The sequence below is a fragment of the Magnolia sinica genome, chromosome 10, assembly GCF_029962835.1.
Source record: "Magnolia sinica isolate HGM2019 chromosome 10, MsV1, whole genome shotgun sequence".
In the NCBI taxonomy this organism is placed as follows: Eukaryota; Viridiplantae; Streptophyta; class Magnoliopsida; order Magnoliales; family Magnoliaceae; genus Magnolia; species Magnolia sinica.
The window spans coordinates 88,203,040-88,222,397 of NC_080582.1; the positions used below are offsets into that span (position 1 = coordinate 88,203,040).

At 38.1% G+C, this 19,358-nt stretch overlaps 1 protein-coding gene across 3 annotated transcripts in view; it reads left to right on the forward strand.

Annotated features, from left to right (window-relative positions):
• LOC131217681 (uncharacterized) overlaps positions 1-15,603 on the forward strand; it is a 38,800-nt gene extending 23,197 nt beyond the window's left edge. For 2 of the 3 annotated variants that reach the window (XM_058212645.1, XM_058212646.1), the window contains 7 exons: positions 2-177; positions 341-530; positions 607-706; positions 6,441-6,609; positions 8,934-9,016; positions 9,100-9,176; positions 15,062-15,603. In XM_058212645.1, coding sequence (XP_058068628.1) covers positions 2-177; positions 341-530; positions 607-706; positions 6,441-6,609; positions 8,934-9,016; positions 9,100-9,176; positions 15,062-15,233 — 967 coding nt within the window. In that variant the 3' untranslated portion in view covers positions 15,234-15,603. The remainder of the gene's footprint in view (position 1; positions 178-340; positions 531-606; positions 707-6,440; positions 6,610-8,933; positions 9,017-9,099; positions 9,177-15,061) is intronic. The other variant, XM_058212647.1, reaches the window with a different exon arrangement.
• Positions 15,604-19,358: the final 3,755 nt, after the last annotated feature.

Below are 19,358 nucleotides of genomic sequence, written 5' to 3' on the forward strand. Positions count from 1 at the left end.
GGTTGACACTTTCGGAGGATCCTGCTTTGGCAATGGCTTTTTCAGTTTCACGACGTGCAGCAGCTGTCCCACTATTGTTAGTCAATGGAACATATAGGTCTACAGTTCGTGCGTATCTTGACTCCTCCATTCTCCAGCATCAGTTGCAGAGGTTGAGTGATCACGATTCACTTAAAGGTAATTGTACTCTGAGTTGGCAACATAGAAATCTTAGAACAACATAAATATATTTGACCACTTATTATGTTACTACCACACCAGGCAAATTCATGGAACAGGTCTACAGGTCGCTCTCTATGCTTATAATGGAATTGTGCTTATTTTTTCTTCAATGATGCAGGGGCACATTTACATAGCAGGTCTACACTGGAAGTTCCCATATTTTGGTTTATACACGGTGACCCGCTATTTGTGGACAAACATTATCAGGCAAAAGCTCTTTCTGACATGGTCATTGTTGTTCAGTCGGGCCCATCATCTTGGGAAAGCCATCTGCAGTGCAATGGGCGGTCACTCTTGTGGGATTTGAGGTTGCACTCTTAAGCCTCTAATGCCAAGTATTTATAGTGTATAAAAGAAAAAATAACACAGATTAGGTTTTCACAGGAGGCCTATAAAGGCTGCCTTAGCTGCTACTGCTGAACATCTTGCTGGTGTGCTTCCTCTTCACCTGGTCTACAGTCAAGCTCACGAAACTGCAGTAGAGGTATGCAGAGTACTATTCTGGATTGTATGCTAAGTTTTTACTACCGAGGGGATGTTTGTTTGCACGCCATTTACAGATGGTAATCCAGTTTGTATATTTAAATTGGATTTGCACATTTTTTTAATTTTTTTTTTGCACCGATTTACATGCATAAATATTTTCATGCCATTTACAGATGTCAATCCAGTTTGTATATCTAAATTGGATTTGCACATTGTTTTTTTGCACCGATGTACATGCGTAAATGTTTTCACGCCTACCATTCACATGTTATGTAGATGGCCAAAGATTTTCACAAATGAGCAAACACTTATGTAAATGGCCCCCTTTGGTTTTACCACCTCAATATGGACCCTTGATTTCCCAAAGGTGGGACCCACATTATAGACGGTCCACGTAAATGCTTTGACCTCACTAGTATACTCAGCATGGGTTGTCTATTTCCAAACCAATAATCCGATTGTTAGGCTCATGTGATCAAAGTGACTTGAGAGGGATAAGCAATCAAATGTGGGCCTTGCGTGATGGAGGGTCCACATCAATGCCTAGACCTCTCTAGTATACTCAACATGGGCTTTCCGTTTCCCAAACCACTAATCCAATGGTTAGGACCATCTGATCAAAGTGATTTGAAAGAGGTGGGCACTCAAAAGTTGGGACCACATGATGACCGTCTCCATCAATGCTTAGACCTCTTTAGTATACTCAATATGGACTGCACATTTCCAAACCACTAATCCGATTGTCAGGCTCATCTGATCAAAGTGATTTGAGTAGGATGTACAATCAAAGGTGGGCCCCACATGATGGACAGTCCAATCAGTACCTAGATCTCTCTAGTATACTCAGTGAGGACCGTACATTTTCCAGATCACTAATTCGATGGTTAGGCTCATCCGATTGAATTTATTTGAGAACTTATGGGGTGTAAGCAATGTTGTCAAAATTGTTATTGTAGCGCAAATCGTAATGAAGGTTGAATTGTATCGTAAATCGTAAGATGTTTTATGATTTTCTTAAAAAAAGAACAAAATATGCAAAACATAAACAAATCTGAAAGAATAAAAATAAAAACTCATCAATCATCCATTTCCCATCCATTTGCATCATTATAGCTCCATATCATGATAGTGTTAGGTGATTCTTGTCTTTCCTTTATTTTTTTGTCATTCAAGAAATTTACCTTAAAAAACATACGAGAATCCTTTAATAATTTATATTCCTCTTACCTTTCTTGAGCATAGAATCGCATTGGAAAAGTGGCTTTCGGATATGTAGACTGATGAAAAAGGATAATTTTATTTTGAACCCATCACTACCACAATATATATAGGTCAATATGCCCTCCTCTCTGGACGACCTATTTTGCTGTTGGCATGGAGAGTCGGGATGTGTGTTAGGAAAGAGAAAGTGGCGGTCTATCTTCTTTGTGGTTCTCTGGGTGGTGCGGGCTGAACGCAATAATCGTTGTTTAAGGAACCTCTCTTCTTCAGTAGCTGCCATTTTCTCAAGATTTTTTATTTTATTTATTTATTTTTGTTTTATTTAGGGATTGGGCCCCTTAAGGCCAGGGTGGTTTTTGTTTTGTTGGAGAGCATGGATAGTTTCTTGTCTTCTTCCCTTTTCTCCTATCTTTGGGTTTCCCTTGTTTCTTTTGTTGCTTTTTTGTTTTGCTTCTGTAGCCTTGGCGTTTCGGCTCTTTAATAAAATTTCTTCTCTCTCTCTCTCTCTCTCTCTCTCTCTATATATATATATATATATATATATATAGGTCAGCATGATCATCACCATCTATAAAAACATTCCAGATAAGTCATGCATTAATTTGGTGTTCCGATCTCTTAAGAAGTAAGAAATCATAAGAAAATGCAAAACAATTTAACATTGAAAAGAATATCCATCCTGTAATCTCTTATAGAGAACATAATAAAATAATTGACCTGTTCTAAATGATTCTTAAAGCCCCCACCAATTTAAAAACATAAAATGAAAGCATGTAAAGATTAAAACATAAGAGAACAAGTACAATTTTGAATCGTGAATTGGGATTTTAATTGTAAATCATAGGATTCAAAATATTGAATCGTAGGATTAATCTAAAAAGGGATTCAAGGTGGTATTCAAATCATTTTGCTTAAGATTCGACTCAATTCGTGAATAGTAGGATTTTGACTACATTGGGTGTAAGGAAGGATATATTCTAGAATCTTTGAAGATGCAAAGTCATCGGTTGAAGTCGGAAGGAAAATACTATACATGATTATAGGTTGGGCATTTGCAAGGCAGGTAGGTACTCGAAGGATTTTTAAAGGTGGAACTTGTGGGAAATTGGGAAGTCTATTAGCAAATTCTGCTGATTTTATGAGATGCAAGTTTTTTGTAAGTCTTTTATTAGATTAGCCCGACTCAAAGGCGACGATCGAGTTACTTAAATTATGGTTTGATCTTGACGTGATGCTTTTATTTATATTAATGAGTTGTCAATTATCAAAAATCAAAGTGATTTGCTAGGGATGGGCAATCAAAGGTGGCCCCAGATGATGCTTGGTCAACATCAATGCTTTGACCTCTCATTTTACTCAATAGGTACCGTTTATTTCCCAAATCACTAATTCAATGGTTATGATCATCCGGTCAAAGTGATTTGAGAGGGACGGACAATCAAGGGTGGGCCCCACGTGATGGACTATCAACATCAATGCTTCAACCTCTAGTATACTCACTATGGACTGGTCATTTCCCAAACCACCAACCAATGGTTGTGATCATCCAATCAAGGTGATTGAGAGGTATGAGCAATCAAAGGTAAGCACCACATGATGGATGGCCCACCTCTATGCTTAGACTACTATATTGTACAGTTGTACTTAAACATGGACCATCCATTTCGCAAACCATTGATCCAATGGTTAGGATCACCCTATTGAATTGATTTGAGAGGGATTGACAATCAAAGGTGGGCCCCACATGATGGACCGTCCACATCAATGCTTCAACGTCTCTAGTATACTCAATATGGGCCTTCCATTTACCAAACCAATAATCTAATGGTTACGATAATCCAATTAAAGTGATTTTACATGTGTTGATGTGGTTGGGAGTGTTCGTAGTATCGGTATCATTACATGTATTGCTGGTTGGGGATACAGAAACATGTATCGATATCACCATCATCATCACTGATACATGGAAATGTCTCACTGACTGAGGGAAACGTTGGGGAAACATGAGCAAATGGTGGAATTTCTCAGTGAAACTTCAGAAGATGTTGAAATGCACATATTTGCTTATTTAGGAATCAAATAATTGTAAAAAAGACGCATACATAATAAGTTTTTCTTTTATGGACTCTAAAAGCATGTAATGCTGACTCTGGGAAATATTAGAGAAACATGTTGAAAATGGTGGAATTTTTCAATGATACTTTGGGAGATGTTAAAATACACATATTTGCATATTAAAGAGTCAAATAATAGCGAAAAGACACATTTGCATATTTAGGAATCAAATAATAAGTTTCTCGTTAATGGGGCCTAAAAGCATGTATAATTGGGGAAACATTGGGAAAACATGGGGAAAATGGTGGATCCATCCTACTATCCATGCATGCATGCATGCACATACGTACAAACACACATACATGATCCATCCATCCAACCATCCATTCATGCATCCATCCATATATCCGTTCATGCATGCATACATATACACACATACAAACATGCATTTCATCATACAAGTATGTGCCCATAAAATAATTTGAAATGATATTTTTTTAATAAACAGATTTTTGGTGACATTGACACATTTGCAATATTATCGAAATATTGCCGATACACTAGCGATACAAGCAACATCTGGAATTTACATAGTCGAAAATATTGGCAATACAAGAGACTTGGAATTTACACTATCGAAAATATTGGCGATACATTGGTGATATGTAGTGATATATCGCCGATACGTAGAATTTCTGATACTATCAGTGTTATCGGTATCGCCGAGCTAGAGATATGGATAATATCGGGGATACTCTGATTGGGGCAATTGTTATGCCCCATGTGCATTGATGTTGTCGGATAGTGGGCCCATCATGCGACCAATTCGCACACGTTGGGCCATATTAACGAGTCAAGGTTGGCCATTCACACTTGTTTTTGGGGGGGAACCAACTTGGGAAAGTGACTTGAATATGTAAATTGGATCAAAATCACAAATGTGGTAAATTGCTTACATATGTAAATGGATTCCTATGTATATAATTTACTGTGTGAAGCATTTAAGCATTTAAATGGTTTGTGGACAAACATGCCCGTAGGTAATAGAAATTATCCAATAAGTGTTAAAACTTGTATAAGTTGACCAGAACCCAGCTATTGGGATGTTCCACGGTTTCTAACTTCTTGAAGGTTACAACTTACAAAATGTGGCTAATGAAGAGAAGATTACAATGAATTGATATAACCACTTTCTAAGTGGGTTCACTTCAATTTCTAACAATATTGGAAGTATTTGCATGTCTTTGTTTCCTTCTCACTAAATTTACAACGTTGCTGCTATGCAACTACAAAGAATTACAAATATGAAAGGAGTGTTCTGTGTTGTTGAGCTTGTGTCGTGCTGAACTTGAGGATGAAATCAGACAGACTATCAGCATAGATGTGATTTTTATTTTATTTTTAATGCTTTTCTCATCAAAGTGTGTATTTGTGGATGAGATCGAGCGGGAGAAGATTTGAATTGTGGAATGACGTCAGTGGTAGGAGGAAATGGCATTCGAAAAGTGGGCTGGCTGCATGGTGATTCTGGCACAAATTCTTTTTAGATTGAGGCATCTCGCAATTGATTTCCACTGCTTTTCCTAGTACTTTGAGGCATTTATGCAATGTATAGGCATCAATATTGGCCTTATGTTTGTGGATTTGGGGCTGTAGAAGTGACTTTGTTGCCCAAAGATGGTGTCAGCTCATTGGAGACTCCATAAGCTCTATGTGAGAGGAGTCCAATGTTGAAGTCTTCATGTGATTTATGTTCTTGATAGGTTGTGATCATGGTGTACTATAAACCGTTATATTGACCACGAGCTGCGTAGCCTTCGGAACGGTCACATTTGATCCTGAATTGATCTTTGGCAATCTTGCCACAGAGTAATCTAGGATGATCTGAACCCTCTAGACGGTTTGAATTGGTTCTGATAATGGATTTGAACACTTTTTGTTGTCAGCATGGTATGCACATCTAGAATGCTCGTTTTTATTGCATCGTCTAGGCAGGATTTATCTGAAGAAATATAGAGATTATAGAGGCATTCTACTTATTTTATTTAACTTCCGATTGGCAAAGCACCTTCATCGTATGGACCTCATTTTATAGTTCCATATCCAAGTATGAGTGCCACTTCAATAACATCCATTGATTTTGTTTTTGAATGAACAAATCTGGTTGTCTTCACTGAGTTCTTTAACAATCAGATTCCTGATCAATTGTAACATTATATTAATTTAGCAAGTGACATCCTCACAGGTTGGCGAGTTAGTTTTTGGAAAGAAAAAGTGATATTTCAGGCATCTCAGAAGCCATTCCATATCTATGTGGTCATTCTTAACAAATTATTGAATGTTCCCTAGCCCTACTAATCCTACACCTAATTCCTGATATGTTAGATTAGCTTAATTTAATTCAGTTTTACTATTAAATTTTTTGCTAAGTCCTATTTGTTTTGTCAATTGAATAGGACTGGATATGGTCGGCTGGTTGCAATCCTTTGTCTATAACTTCTCAAGGCTGGCTTGTTTCAAAGTTCCAATCAGATACAATAGCTCGGAGCTACATAACCACAGCACTTGAGGAGTCAATACAACTTGTTAATGCAGCTGTTCGTCTTCTAGTCATGGAGCGCACTAGTATCCTGACCTATAACTTCATACTTCAGTAGTTAGTAGAAGTGAAATGCACAGCTGACCTTGATATCCTCATCCTTCTTTTTTTGGTTTATATTTAATGGAAACTGGGTTATATCCTTTTTGCATCTCTTTTGAAACTGGACTACCGACTTTTACAATGTAGATGCTCTCTTTTCCATGTTTTGATAAAGTATCATCTGGCCAACAAAGAAAAGTGCTCTTTCCTGGTTATTCTTTCCTTGTAACAGTTCTGTAAGTAGGCAATACCAATGTCTTTATCGAGAAAAGCTGCATAAGTTTTTTTCAATTTACTGCAGTGGTTTAATAAATGCTCCATAGGCAGTAATAAAATAGCAAACAACTTGCTCTTGGTTTTTGTTGTTTTTGGACGATAGTTTGATCATCCTATCAAGTCCTCAGTTTTGATTTTGATCCTCCTCGCCGCCCCCCGCCCCCCCAAAAAAAAAAAAAAAAAAAAGCTAGCATCACTTTTACCGATAAAAATAGAAGTGTTATTTTATGGCCCCTTCGGACGCTATGTGTTGCAGCTGATGCCAGTTCTAATGATTCCATCGGCTATTGCTGGAAATTAAAACATTTCCCTAAAAAAAGGGGATTTGCATTTTTTTTTTTTTAAGGGAAAAATAACTGTCATGAGCATAGTTGTCAAAATGCTATGGTTTATTTTTTAATTTGAATCTTAGACAAGTGATTCGAATCCCTTTTTGGATGAATCTTATGATTTTGTGATTTATGATTCATAGTATACTTGTTCTCTTCTTCTTCTTCTTCTTCTATTTATATATATATATATATATATATATAAATTTATTTGGCTTCCATTTATATTCTTAAATTGGTGGGGGCTTTAAGAATCTTTTAAAACTAGTCTTTTAAGAAAATAAATAAATTTCTTTATAAGAGGCTGAATGATTGATCTCCTATTCAACCTTAAATTGTGGAGCTTTTTAATTTATTTTAGAGATGATTTCTTACCTCCTAACTGGTCAAGACACCAAATTGCTCTATGATTTATCTGGAATGTTTTTATGGATGGTTGTGATCAATTTGACTTGTATGTATTGTGGTAACTTGTAATGGTAGTTAGGATTTGAGTTCAACTTAAAGACATACTTTTCGTTTGCAAGTATCTTCAATTCAAGTTGTATTTCTAAGGTTTCATTAGGTGATTTGAAATTCAAATTGTTTATTTGATTCTTTAATCTTTACATAATAGTAAAAACTTACTATTTTTTAAAAAGGCCTGATAGGAACTTCCACTTTAAAATATGGCAACATTTATGCTTTAGAGGGAACATTATTTTGAAGTCCATTTAATTGGTGGCGGTACCTTTTAGGTTTAAGTTGATTGTTAATCATATGGTATATCTATATGAGATTTTAATTGATGATTTGGCACAATTTTGGAAAACAATTTTTTGATTTTTTTGTTTTTTTTTCCGGTCATTATTAAGACTTTTTGGAAAATCTTTTTAGCTTATCATCTCATTCTCTTGATAATGGTACTCTTTAATTTGTTGTGAAGTTTTTCAACTTAAAGTTTAGACAATGACTTTATCGAAACCTTTGAAGTAATAAAATGACCACATTTAACTTGATTTCTATTAAAATAATGTCAAAAAATAGTGCGGTAGTAATAGATTCTACAATTATGTACAAATTATGATGCGGAATATGATAAAATAATGAATACTTGATCATATCCTTTTTTTTAGTTTGTATAAATATGATTTCAGATTTTTCTATATCTGCAAAAGATTATAAAAATCTTATGGTTTTATGATTTGTGATTTACATTTTCAATCCTCTTGCTATTTTGTGATCCGACTCGACTTTCAAAACATTGCTCACGAGTGGACATGTTGCACCCATGTGGCAAGCAACAATGTAATCCTAACCATTCATGAGGTTGGTCCTACCTGTGCAATCCTTTGATTGAAAAATCAGTATAATCCATTAACTGGCCATGTTTACTTCGAATATGGACTGTGTATCCTTTCCAGCTAGTTAACTTCTAAATGGACAACTTCCAACTGACAGGAACCTTATGGAAATCAGGAAGCTTAGTTTAAATAATTGGAGGGATTATATTAAACAGAAAAGGGAAAGGCACATAAACAACAGCTGAAAGTTCCAAGTCATCTTATCCGTGTCACCTGAATGCTCCCTTAGTGTTTCTTCCAGACCATAACATGGAAGTGTGTTTCCATGTCCAGACAGAGAACAATGTTTTGGAACAATATCATACTACCAATACAGCTGCAAAATCTGAAATTTCATTCAATAGGCTTAACAAAACCCAGCTGCACAGACCTTCAAGCTCTTCAAATCTAAGGAGCATGAGTTGGTGAATGGATACAATTCAGTCGTTAGTATGTGGAGAAGAGTAAGTAATCTTCTTTGTTGCTTCTTAATTGCTTCTTAATCCTGATATTCTTCGCCAATTAATTTCATTTTCCCTCGTTGCAGATTTCAATTATTTCTGGGGACTTGCGTTATGCTGATGCCATGAATTTGCTGTCCTTCCTTGAGGAGTCATCCAAAGGGTTAGACTAGAACCTCTCACCCTTTATTTTGATATTATCTTATTGACTGTGAAATTACGAAAATCTCCTCAAAATTGGGCAAATTGATGAAACTACTCCAAACTTTAAAAAATAAAAAATAAAACAGAAGATGAGATTTTGATGGTTATTACTAGAGGTGTACATGAGTCGAACTGAGTCGAGTTGGGCACAACTCGACTCGGCTTGGTCACTTGCTGACCCTAGCTCGAACTCGGCTCGGCTCGGTCCTCGAGCTTGACTGGCCAGCTCAGCTTGGTTTGGTCAGCAGCTCGGGCCAGTTCGAGTCGAGTTTGATTCAAGATTGAGTCGAGTTCGCCTATGCAACATTTTCACAAACACATGGACTGCACCTTCAAAATCTCACTGTATGTAAAACAACAGCAGTGGTTTTACAAGTATTTCATCAAACACCTTCTAAGCAAACATAAAAATCAAGAAAAAAAGGGTATTTGTTTCATATCATACCTTCCTTGCCACCGGCCACACTTCGTTGAGTCATTTCATCAAACACTTGGTGAGCAACATCAATATCAAAGTAACTGAGTCACCGAACTAGTTCGTTCCAAGTTCGATTTGAGTTGGGTTCGATCCGAGTCGAGTCGAGCTCGGGCAAGCTCAAACTGGGTTTGAAATTTTTTCGAGCTCAAAAAATTAGCTCAACTCGGCTCGAACTCAGTTTCGAACCGAGTCAAATCGAGCTTTTTCGAGTCGAGTCGAGCGAGCTAACCGAGCTAACTCGGTTCGTGTACAACCCTAGTTATTACTGAAGTTACAATTGCTGGGATTTGAGTCTAAGGTAATCCCTAGATTTGACGGTTAAGGCCTAAATGGTAGTCTCAAACCAGCTAGCTCGAAATTGACACATATACAAACATTAGATTCTAGCTTGATGGGATTCTTTTTGTTTTTCTTATCAGTCTGAAATTGTATGTAGTGTAGGATACCATGACTATGCGTGAAAGCTTGGCGGAGCTATAGAATGGTGGCTATATCCTAGAGGGAGGGTGATTAGAACCAAATAAAATTTGTCAATTAACACACGATTGCTTACTTAAACTAATATGCCAATTTAAACTAAGTAAGACAATTAACTCTATGGCTTTCAAGACAATAGAGAGTCCAATCACATAGACTACAATAGATATGCTATTCAAGCAACTAGTCTATATATATAATAGTGTACATGTGCGTGTGGGATGTGTTAACTATTAATTCCTAGCATTTATATAATCATGCACACATATAATTCACCAATCAATTACATAAGCATATTTAAACAAATGCTCAAATGACAATTGCAAATACAAGCATGTATAGTGGTTCGGTTTCCCTATGCCACTCTCAGTGGACATACTTAACTCATTAGTGTACCGGATTTCACTATTGGAGGTTTTAAATCAAGTTCACCTCTAACTTACACAAGCGTATACTCCCGTTGAGGCCTACACAAGGACTTACAATGTACATACCCGTGTCAGTGGCCTACACAAGGACTTACCCATGTACACACTCGTGTCGGTGGCCTACACAACACATGTACTCACTCGTGTTGGTGGTGATATGGTCGTATATAAGAATCTACGCGAGTTTTGGTTACAAACTCTACACTCAATCTTAAATAAGGAAGGTGTGTGGGGACACTTATAATTGATAACTTGTCAAATTGAGCCCATTTTGTAAAGCCTTCTCTGGTTGCTTGATTGATGCTCTCCCATGCTTCAATCATCTCCCCTTTTGCTCCCCCGATCGTTGATGCCGATGCTTGTCAATACTTCAGCTCTAAGATTAAACACCTTACATTCAATGCTCTATTGACGTGACTAATGTGATGAGAGTTTGGTAGAATCTCCTACAACTAATGGAAAGCTGACCTTCTAGGGGATTTTCCTTGATAGACACTCCAGAGGTTAATAAACATTAGGATTTGCCAATAGAATCAGTGTCTAAACTCTAAAGAAGGCTTGAAATTATGATGTTCTTATAGAGGAGCTTAGAATGCTCATTAGAATGAATAATCACTAAAAAGAGAGCATGGATCTCATTGGGATAGCATAGGAGGTTTGGTGGAGCTTGGGATGCAATAGGTCTCTAAAATGCCACAATCCATCAATTGCCCAAAGATTCGAGTGCAATATATATAGCAAAAAGGATCCAACGGACCTCTCAAGCCTAGCCCTTAATCGATCGAGCTATGCTGAAAATGGTCTAGTGAACTCGCTAGATTGTTATGGTCATGTTTGATTGATCGAGCTCGATCGCTTGCAAGGAATCGAAGATTCCTCGATCAATCGAGCTTGTGCCTCGAGCGCTCGAGCTAAATCATATTTAGGCCAGTGCTTGTTGGATTTTTTGGCCATATTCAGTCAATTGATTCGATCGATCGAGCTTTGCTCGAGCACAACAAAGAGACTATTGGTTTGGGCAGTTTGATTTCTAGCAACTCGTGACCTCTATAGCCTATCTTATCATGTTTCAATAAGGCTTCTAAAGCTAATGGATGATCAGCCAAGGTTTACCTATTAAACCGTGATCATCTAAAGGTTCGAGGGTTGCTTTGGGTCAAGGTTAGGGTCACCAAGGTACCTTATTTACCTATTCTTTGCTTTTTGATGCTCGACGTCCTCTTGTGTCTTTGATCTTTAGCTTCTAAGGGTTCAACTGACCACATGACACATGGACTTAGTGATTGACAAACAAGGTGCGCGAATCAGTGCACTTGCACTTTCTTCAGAACAGTTTCCAGGCTTATGTCAAAATTTTCACTTGTTTTGCTTTGCAAGTGCTTAATCAAATTTTATATAATGGATGGACTTTGGTTGCCCAGATTTACTACCAATCTTTCGGAAAAAAAGAAAAAGAAAAAAGGGGGAAGAAAAAAAGAAAAGAAAAAGAAAAGAAAAGAAAAGAAAAAGAAAAAAGAAGAAGATTCAGAAACCGATCCATTTAGTTTTATTTGAAATTTGATTTATGATTGAATCATCCCAGGACTTTATCCAGCTATGGCCCATTTAGAAATTATTTGTTCAATGTCAGGCCATGACTGCCATTAAAGTTATAAACAGATCTCTTCTAGATTGGGCATGCCTCAATAGAGAATTTTGATAAACTTAGGAATGGGCCCAACCATTTAAAAATAAGACCTCAATAAGGCCTGGTTTCAACTAATGCCGGGCTGGGAGCTCAAACCCAATGGGCTCACCGGACTCATCATCGGCCCCAAAAACAAAGACGATCTTAGCGTTTCTTTTTAATGAATGACAACCTTAGGGTTGGCTTGCTTTTGTTTTGGGAAGATATACTCCAAAACAAACATATTTTGACCTGGCATAAGGGCCCCGTCTGCAATGGACAATGCTTGTGCTCATCTTCACTTACCTCCACATTATCATCATTGTCACCATCATTGCATTGTCTGAGCTATTTTGTTGGCTACACATCTTGTTTTGGCAACAATTCAATAGGGCATGTCCTCAGTAAGTGAAGAAGCCTTCTCTTCCCTTCTACCCACCTTGATCAAAGCTCTGTTAGGCTTTCCTCTCATCCTCTTTTAGGCCCTTCCACCTTAATGTAGTTCCGATCCTTGCTGTAGCAGTCTCTAGTCTTTGTTGCACATTTGGCCGAACTATTTCACCCTGCTCTCCATAATTTCCTCTCCTAATTAGGACTACTCCTAGGCATGGTTTTGAATATCCATTTTGTTATGGCCTTATCTGTCGTTACGTAACAGTATTGGTCACCACTGTTACACGTAATGAGGGTGAATCTATCATCAATGCCGCATCCTTAGTCCCTCCTAATTGGGGTCAGCTACACAAATCCTATTATGTTGTTGCCATGATTCATGGTAAAAGTTGTGGCAAAAGTTTCATGTTGTCTGCCAAACTAACGCAACCCTCCTTATCCGGGCTTGGGATTGGCAATGAGAGCACAAAACTCCTCTATTACATAGGTTGATTAAAATCAATGAGTATTGGGGGTCTCTTCTCTTGGCTTAGTGGTAGACACTGTGTGTCTCATATCTAAGGTCAAGGGTTTGAGAACCCATGCGTGCATGGGGTGGTAGTGTGTGTGTTTCATGTTGTTTGCCAACCTAACGCAACTCTCCTTATCCGGGCTTGGGATTGGCAATGAGAGCACAAAACTCCTCTATTACATAGGTTGATTAAAATCAATGAGTATTGGGGGTCTCTTCTCTTGGCTTAGTTGTAGACATTGTGCGTCTCATATTTGAGGTCAAGGGTTCAAGAACCCACGCGTGCGTGGGGGTGGTAGTGTGTGTTTCTCACCTTTCAAAAAAATAAATAAAAATTCAACGAGTATTGGGCTTGGGACCGGCAATGAGAGTACAAAACCTCCCATAAAACTCTGTTATGCGAACTGATCAGTTGAGAAAAAAATGGTCATATCGGCCAACACAAGCCATATGCCCTGAATCGGCACTGAAACATGGTCGTTACAGCTAACACATGATGATGTGACCATAGGGCCCATTTTGAATATCTATATATATATATATATATATATATATATATAGATCTATATATATATATATTCTCACATTTTTCCACTTCTTTCTTCATTTTAACCATGAAGGAAACTTAAATACTGATCTTAGACTGTAGGCCTATTTTGAGAATCAGAACATAAGATTTGTTTTATTTATGCTTTGTTTCCTTCTCTGCCTTCGTTTTGAAGCAGAAGGGACCATTTTTAGAAATATTGGAATAAGGGGTAGACGATCTCTTTTTTCTTTTTTCCTTTTTTTTTTTCTTCCTTTTATTGTGTTAAATTATGCTTGGTTTTTGTTTGATTAGTATCTATTTGGTTGACTTTCAGCAGCTCAAGCTGGTAGACATAATTCTTATCAAAGAATGGTCTGATACACCATTGAATACATGTTACAAACACAAATAAAAGAGAGGGAGGGAGATCTTATAACTCATTGGCAGATTTCTTTTTTGTGATGTATCCTTGTAAAAAGCCAATTTCACATCTTGAATGCAACGTGCGGAAATCTCTCAAGAATCTGTGACCCTGCTCTGGTTTAGGCTGCACTGCTGCATATTGAAGTAGCTGCCCTCTGATGAAAAATCCTAGCATATGGAGCTCTGAATGGAATGGAATATGGATGTGTCACCTGGATTTTGGCTAGGATTTTTACAATGATGAGATTATATTGGAAGAAGTATTAGTTCGACACAATCCAATCACTGCATGGAATGGAATATGGATGTGTCACCTGGATTTTGGCTAGGATTTTTACACTGATGAGATTATGTTGGAAGAAGTATTAGCTCGACACAATCCAATCACTGCGTGGAATGGAATATGGACTTTTCAGCATAGCATATTTGATGGTGTTGCATCTGACATATCATGGTTCTTGTGTATGCTATGTGAATTCAATGCTGCTGGTTAAATTGGTGAACCTATAGTGTAGATTTGAGACAATTATTTATTTATTTATATTTTTGGTATAGTTACTCATCATTACATGCTCATTCATGGCGTAGATATCATCATTACATGCTCATTCATGACGTAGATAATGATCGTCAATGTATATGACTGGAAAGTTTGCAATGGTTAGGGTTGTCAATGGCTGGGCCAGTGATTGTCCTTGGCTGGGGTTTTGAACTGTTTGGGTTGGGCATGTTGGTCTGGGCTGGTTAAAAATTTTGATTTTGCACAGCCCGGGTGCAGTCCATTGACAACCCTTGCATTGGTTGCTTGGTATGGTTCATGCCAATCGGTTTGCCATGCGTTCACTGTTGTGTTAATTTACAGTTGCACACATATTGCTATTGGAGCTAGCTGTTATTGTCTATTGTGCCATTTATGTTGATTTAATGTCACTCTTGCAGATTTATGAATTCCGTAAATGCTACGATTTCTGCACTCCATCCAATCCACTGCACACGAGAAAGGAAAGTCGACATTGAGGTTGACATGACGACGATCCCTGCATTTTTGGTTGTTTTTGTGGTTCTCTGGTTCGTGCTGAGACCGAGGCGACCCAAGCCCAAGATTAATTAAGTGGAACAGCTGGAAGGAATGAGCTGTATACTTTTCTCAAATGCCTTGGTTGAGATGTCTTTCTTTCCTTTTCTTCCTATTGAGGTTCTGCTGCAGCTGTTGTGCTTCGTGTGTCACGGAGGAATGGAAATGGAAAAAAGGAGTGGTGAAATGGCCTGCAACCCTTTCCAGTTGGAGTTGGATGCACCTTGCAGTGACCATTGTAACTGTGATAGTAAAATGATTAATTTCTTGGTTTATTAAACGATAATAGAAGTGATAATAGAAGTGAAACGTGAGCTTTCTGACCCAATTAACATTGAAATTTTGGAGTTACCTTTGCAACAAGGCGTATATTTTGGGGCTGTTATGGAATCTTTGGATCTTCTGATTTTTGGTGTTGATGGCTACTGCCTCTCTGTCTCCAAAATATTTTGCAGCCAGAGGGCAACTTGGCAAATAACTAGTAGAAGTGACATTCTGGATTTTCTTAAAATTTTAATTTTTAAACTAAAATACACCCACCCCCCCCCACCCCCCCCCCCCCTAATGTCGGACTTTCAGTGTCCACTTTGGTTAGTGCAAATTCATGTTTCGTGGGGACTCCAGAAAGCTTATTCTAAACAGGGCAGCTTTTACATCTGCCGTAACAGTCGGAACATAATGGGTAGAGGCATTAAGATGACCCGACCTGGAGTCCTGTGCAACAACTGAGCTGTGGGGTTCACCATGATGTTTGTGTGATATCCACCCCATTCATCGGTTGCACCACCTCATTCTACATATTGAAACAATTTCAATCTGAAATTCAACTAGTCCGGACATCACAGGAATAATGAAAAATCATGCCTAAAATCACTAAATCGCCACAATGGGCCCGCCTGAGTTTTGGGTTAGACTGATTTTTGGATCTCCTCATCATAGTGGGCCTTACCTAATGAATGCACCAAACGATTGTAAGCAACATAGGTGGGCCCAAGAAGGTTTCAGTGGTGGGTGTCCCCAACCCTGCTTCCCTGTGGAGTGGTCCACAAGAGTATGATTATTGCATGCTCTTCCTAAGCATTCCGGATCCTGGCTGGCAACTCTTAGGGAGTGATTCATGGGCAAGCACGCCTATTAAAAAATATGATGTTTGGGTATTTTCGGTCTGTCTTATCTTTTAACCTTTGCTTCTGTCTCGATGGATGGTGATTATTCAGGAGCTTTCAGGTCACGGTAATGTTTAAAAAAATGAAAAATAAAAATAAAAATACAGGGGCCTTTTATTCATATTTAACCTACATGTTCGGCCTACCAGATGTGCTGACCAGGCTTTTTTCTTCTCTTGTTATTTTCAGTTCACATTGCGTGTGAAGGCCTTTAGGCCTGTTTGGATCGTTGACTACTATAGTAACGTGGTGGAAAACTCACATCATTACATATTATTAATGAATGGACGGAGACACTGTCAAATCATGGTAATCCGCGGTAATCACTTCATAGACTTGGATTGGAGTAGTTCCATGGGCCTCGCCATGATGCATATTTATATCCACATCATCCATCCATCTTAAGATATCTTCATATGGAAAATGGGCTAAACCACATAAAGCTGTGGTGATTGAACTCTGCCGTTAAAACTTATAAGGGTCCACAAAAGTGTTGGATGAAGCTGATATTTATGTTTTCCCGTCGTATGGGTCTGTGTGAGCTTATGAGTAGGTTGGATGGCAAATAAATATCATGGTCATCCCTAGGATAGTTTTAATGGCTGGCATCATTGTCTCCACTGCTTTCTATGGTGTGGTTCACTTGAGCTTTGGATTTGCCTCATTTTTGAGTCATACTATAAAATGATATTGTAAAATGAATGCATGGTGTGGATATAACACATTTTGAAGAATTTAAATTTATGTGTATCTAACTAGGGTTCACATATAACACATGAATTTATATTAATGTGTATCCAACTAGGGTTCGCATATAACACATTTTGAAGAATTTACATTCATGTGTATCCAATTGGGGTTTTGCGATTTACATGCATATCCATTGTCAAATTGTGTTTAGCAAGTGGTGTAAGGTATGGCCAATATCAACATTTACTTCCAATTATAGCACATTGATGATGTAATTGCATAATCCAAATAGGGACTTCTGAAACAGATGGATCAACAAATATTTGAGAAAGTTGTTCCCAAGTTTTGATTCGATGGTAGTTCAATGATGTGTACCAGTATAATGCATTGCCTTTCAGGGACTTCTGAAATAGACAGATCAATACTCCATCATTGCCTGCCATGGCATTAAGCTCTCTGCAAAATGCCCTTAAGTGGTCTATAATACATCATGTACTATCATATTTTTTAAATTTTGGTACCTTAAAGCATGTACATTTGTATCAGGGAAGGGGCAGAGTTCCCTGAACTTGGTGGATGGGAGATCCACCCTATGCTGCTTCTATAGTTTTCTCTCCATATCCCGTATTTGCTCTCAAAGTTGCTTGATTTCGGAGGGACTAGATGGGAGAGGTTTTGCCCATTGCCAAGCATGTCCTGTATCCTTCTCGTAATAGTTGACCTTGTTGATGCCTTGATGATTCCTACTTGGAGGAGGTTGGACCTGGTGGTTGCTCTCATTATAAAGAGTTTATTGAACTGTTACTGGAAAATGAGGCTGTAAAGAAATCTTAGTTACAGGAGATTGTTGAAATTTACTGAAATTTCCATAAGAGAGGATTTTGGAATTGCTTGGGAGTCCAGTGTATGGGATGATGGAACTGACTCTCGTTCGTGGGATGATATTGGAAGAAATGCCTTAATGTAGATGATAGTGTTGGCTGAATGTCTCCATTGGGAGGGTATCAGAAATCTTGCATGAACCTTGACTACTGCGGTTGTTATACTTGGCTAACTTGGGTGCTGGATATTGGAACTTACGTTGGTGTGAGCTGGTGAAGCATTTCTTACATGATTTTTGTATTCCGGAGCACCTCTTAGATGCAGGATGCTAGCACTGATCCTGCTGGATGCGGTTATGGGGGAATGCCTTCCTGTATATTGAGACAAGAGAAAGGGAGAGCTACTTCTTCGTGGTTGGCCATGGCTATTCAGGGTCTGGTTCAGATTATGCTGGAATAAGAGAGGTTTTTTTTAGGATGCCTGACTCATAGAGGCACCATTTTTTTGTTCTTTTTTGTTTTTTTGGAATGAATGCAGATGTGGATGCAGATACAAATGTAGATGTGTGAGAACTAACATTCTTAAGAAATTTGCAAGATCTTGTTTTTCAAGTCGGGTTGCGACTAGTGTGGCTAGTTCTTCCCCAGCAAAGTCACCATTCTGTGGATTTTTGACGAGCGGATTTTCCAAGGGTACAAGAGATATACTCTCTTATTTCCACTTGGTTGCCTCGCTAGAGAGCTTTTATAAAGGTGGTAAATGATGTAATATTTGACTAGAATCGCCACTAGCCAATTATTACGATTATACAATCGGTTAAAGCCTCGTAGAAATGTTTAAGATTGATAATCCGAAAATTCTTAAACCTAAAATGGCTCGTGAGTTTATGTTCCAGAAAATCCGAGTAAGAGACCGCGAATACATAGCGGGAATGTGTTAGGCACCCAATCTACCAGTACAGATGTATGTTCTTTACTTAACAAGATCTCACTAATTTCTAAAGAATAAGAGTAGTTCTCATGTGCAGAAAATGTAATGCAATGTTGTAGTAGAGATGTTTGATCAATTTGAATTTCTGATGGGTAGGATCCAGCTATATTGTCAAGACGCAAAGCAAACGTTCGAAATGATCAAGTGCACGGTGCAAAAGGATACATAATGTTGTATGGATGCTTATGATAAACGATGGCTAACCAGCTAAGGTTTCTGGTAGACATGCTGCAATTATATTGGTAGATCTTAGAGCATACGCCTGCTAGTTAAATACGATGAAAAACGATATAGTGTAATGAATATGCTAAAACGACGACAAACTGGCTAAGGTTTCTGATGGGCAAGATTTGATTGTATCGGCAAGCCACAAAGCATACGCCCACCAATTAGATGCATGAAAATGATGAAAATGCACTATGGTGATGATGTATATGAGGAGCAGGGGATTGAGAATGCAATGAATGTTGCACGATGCTAATGCGCTAATCCG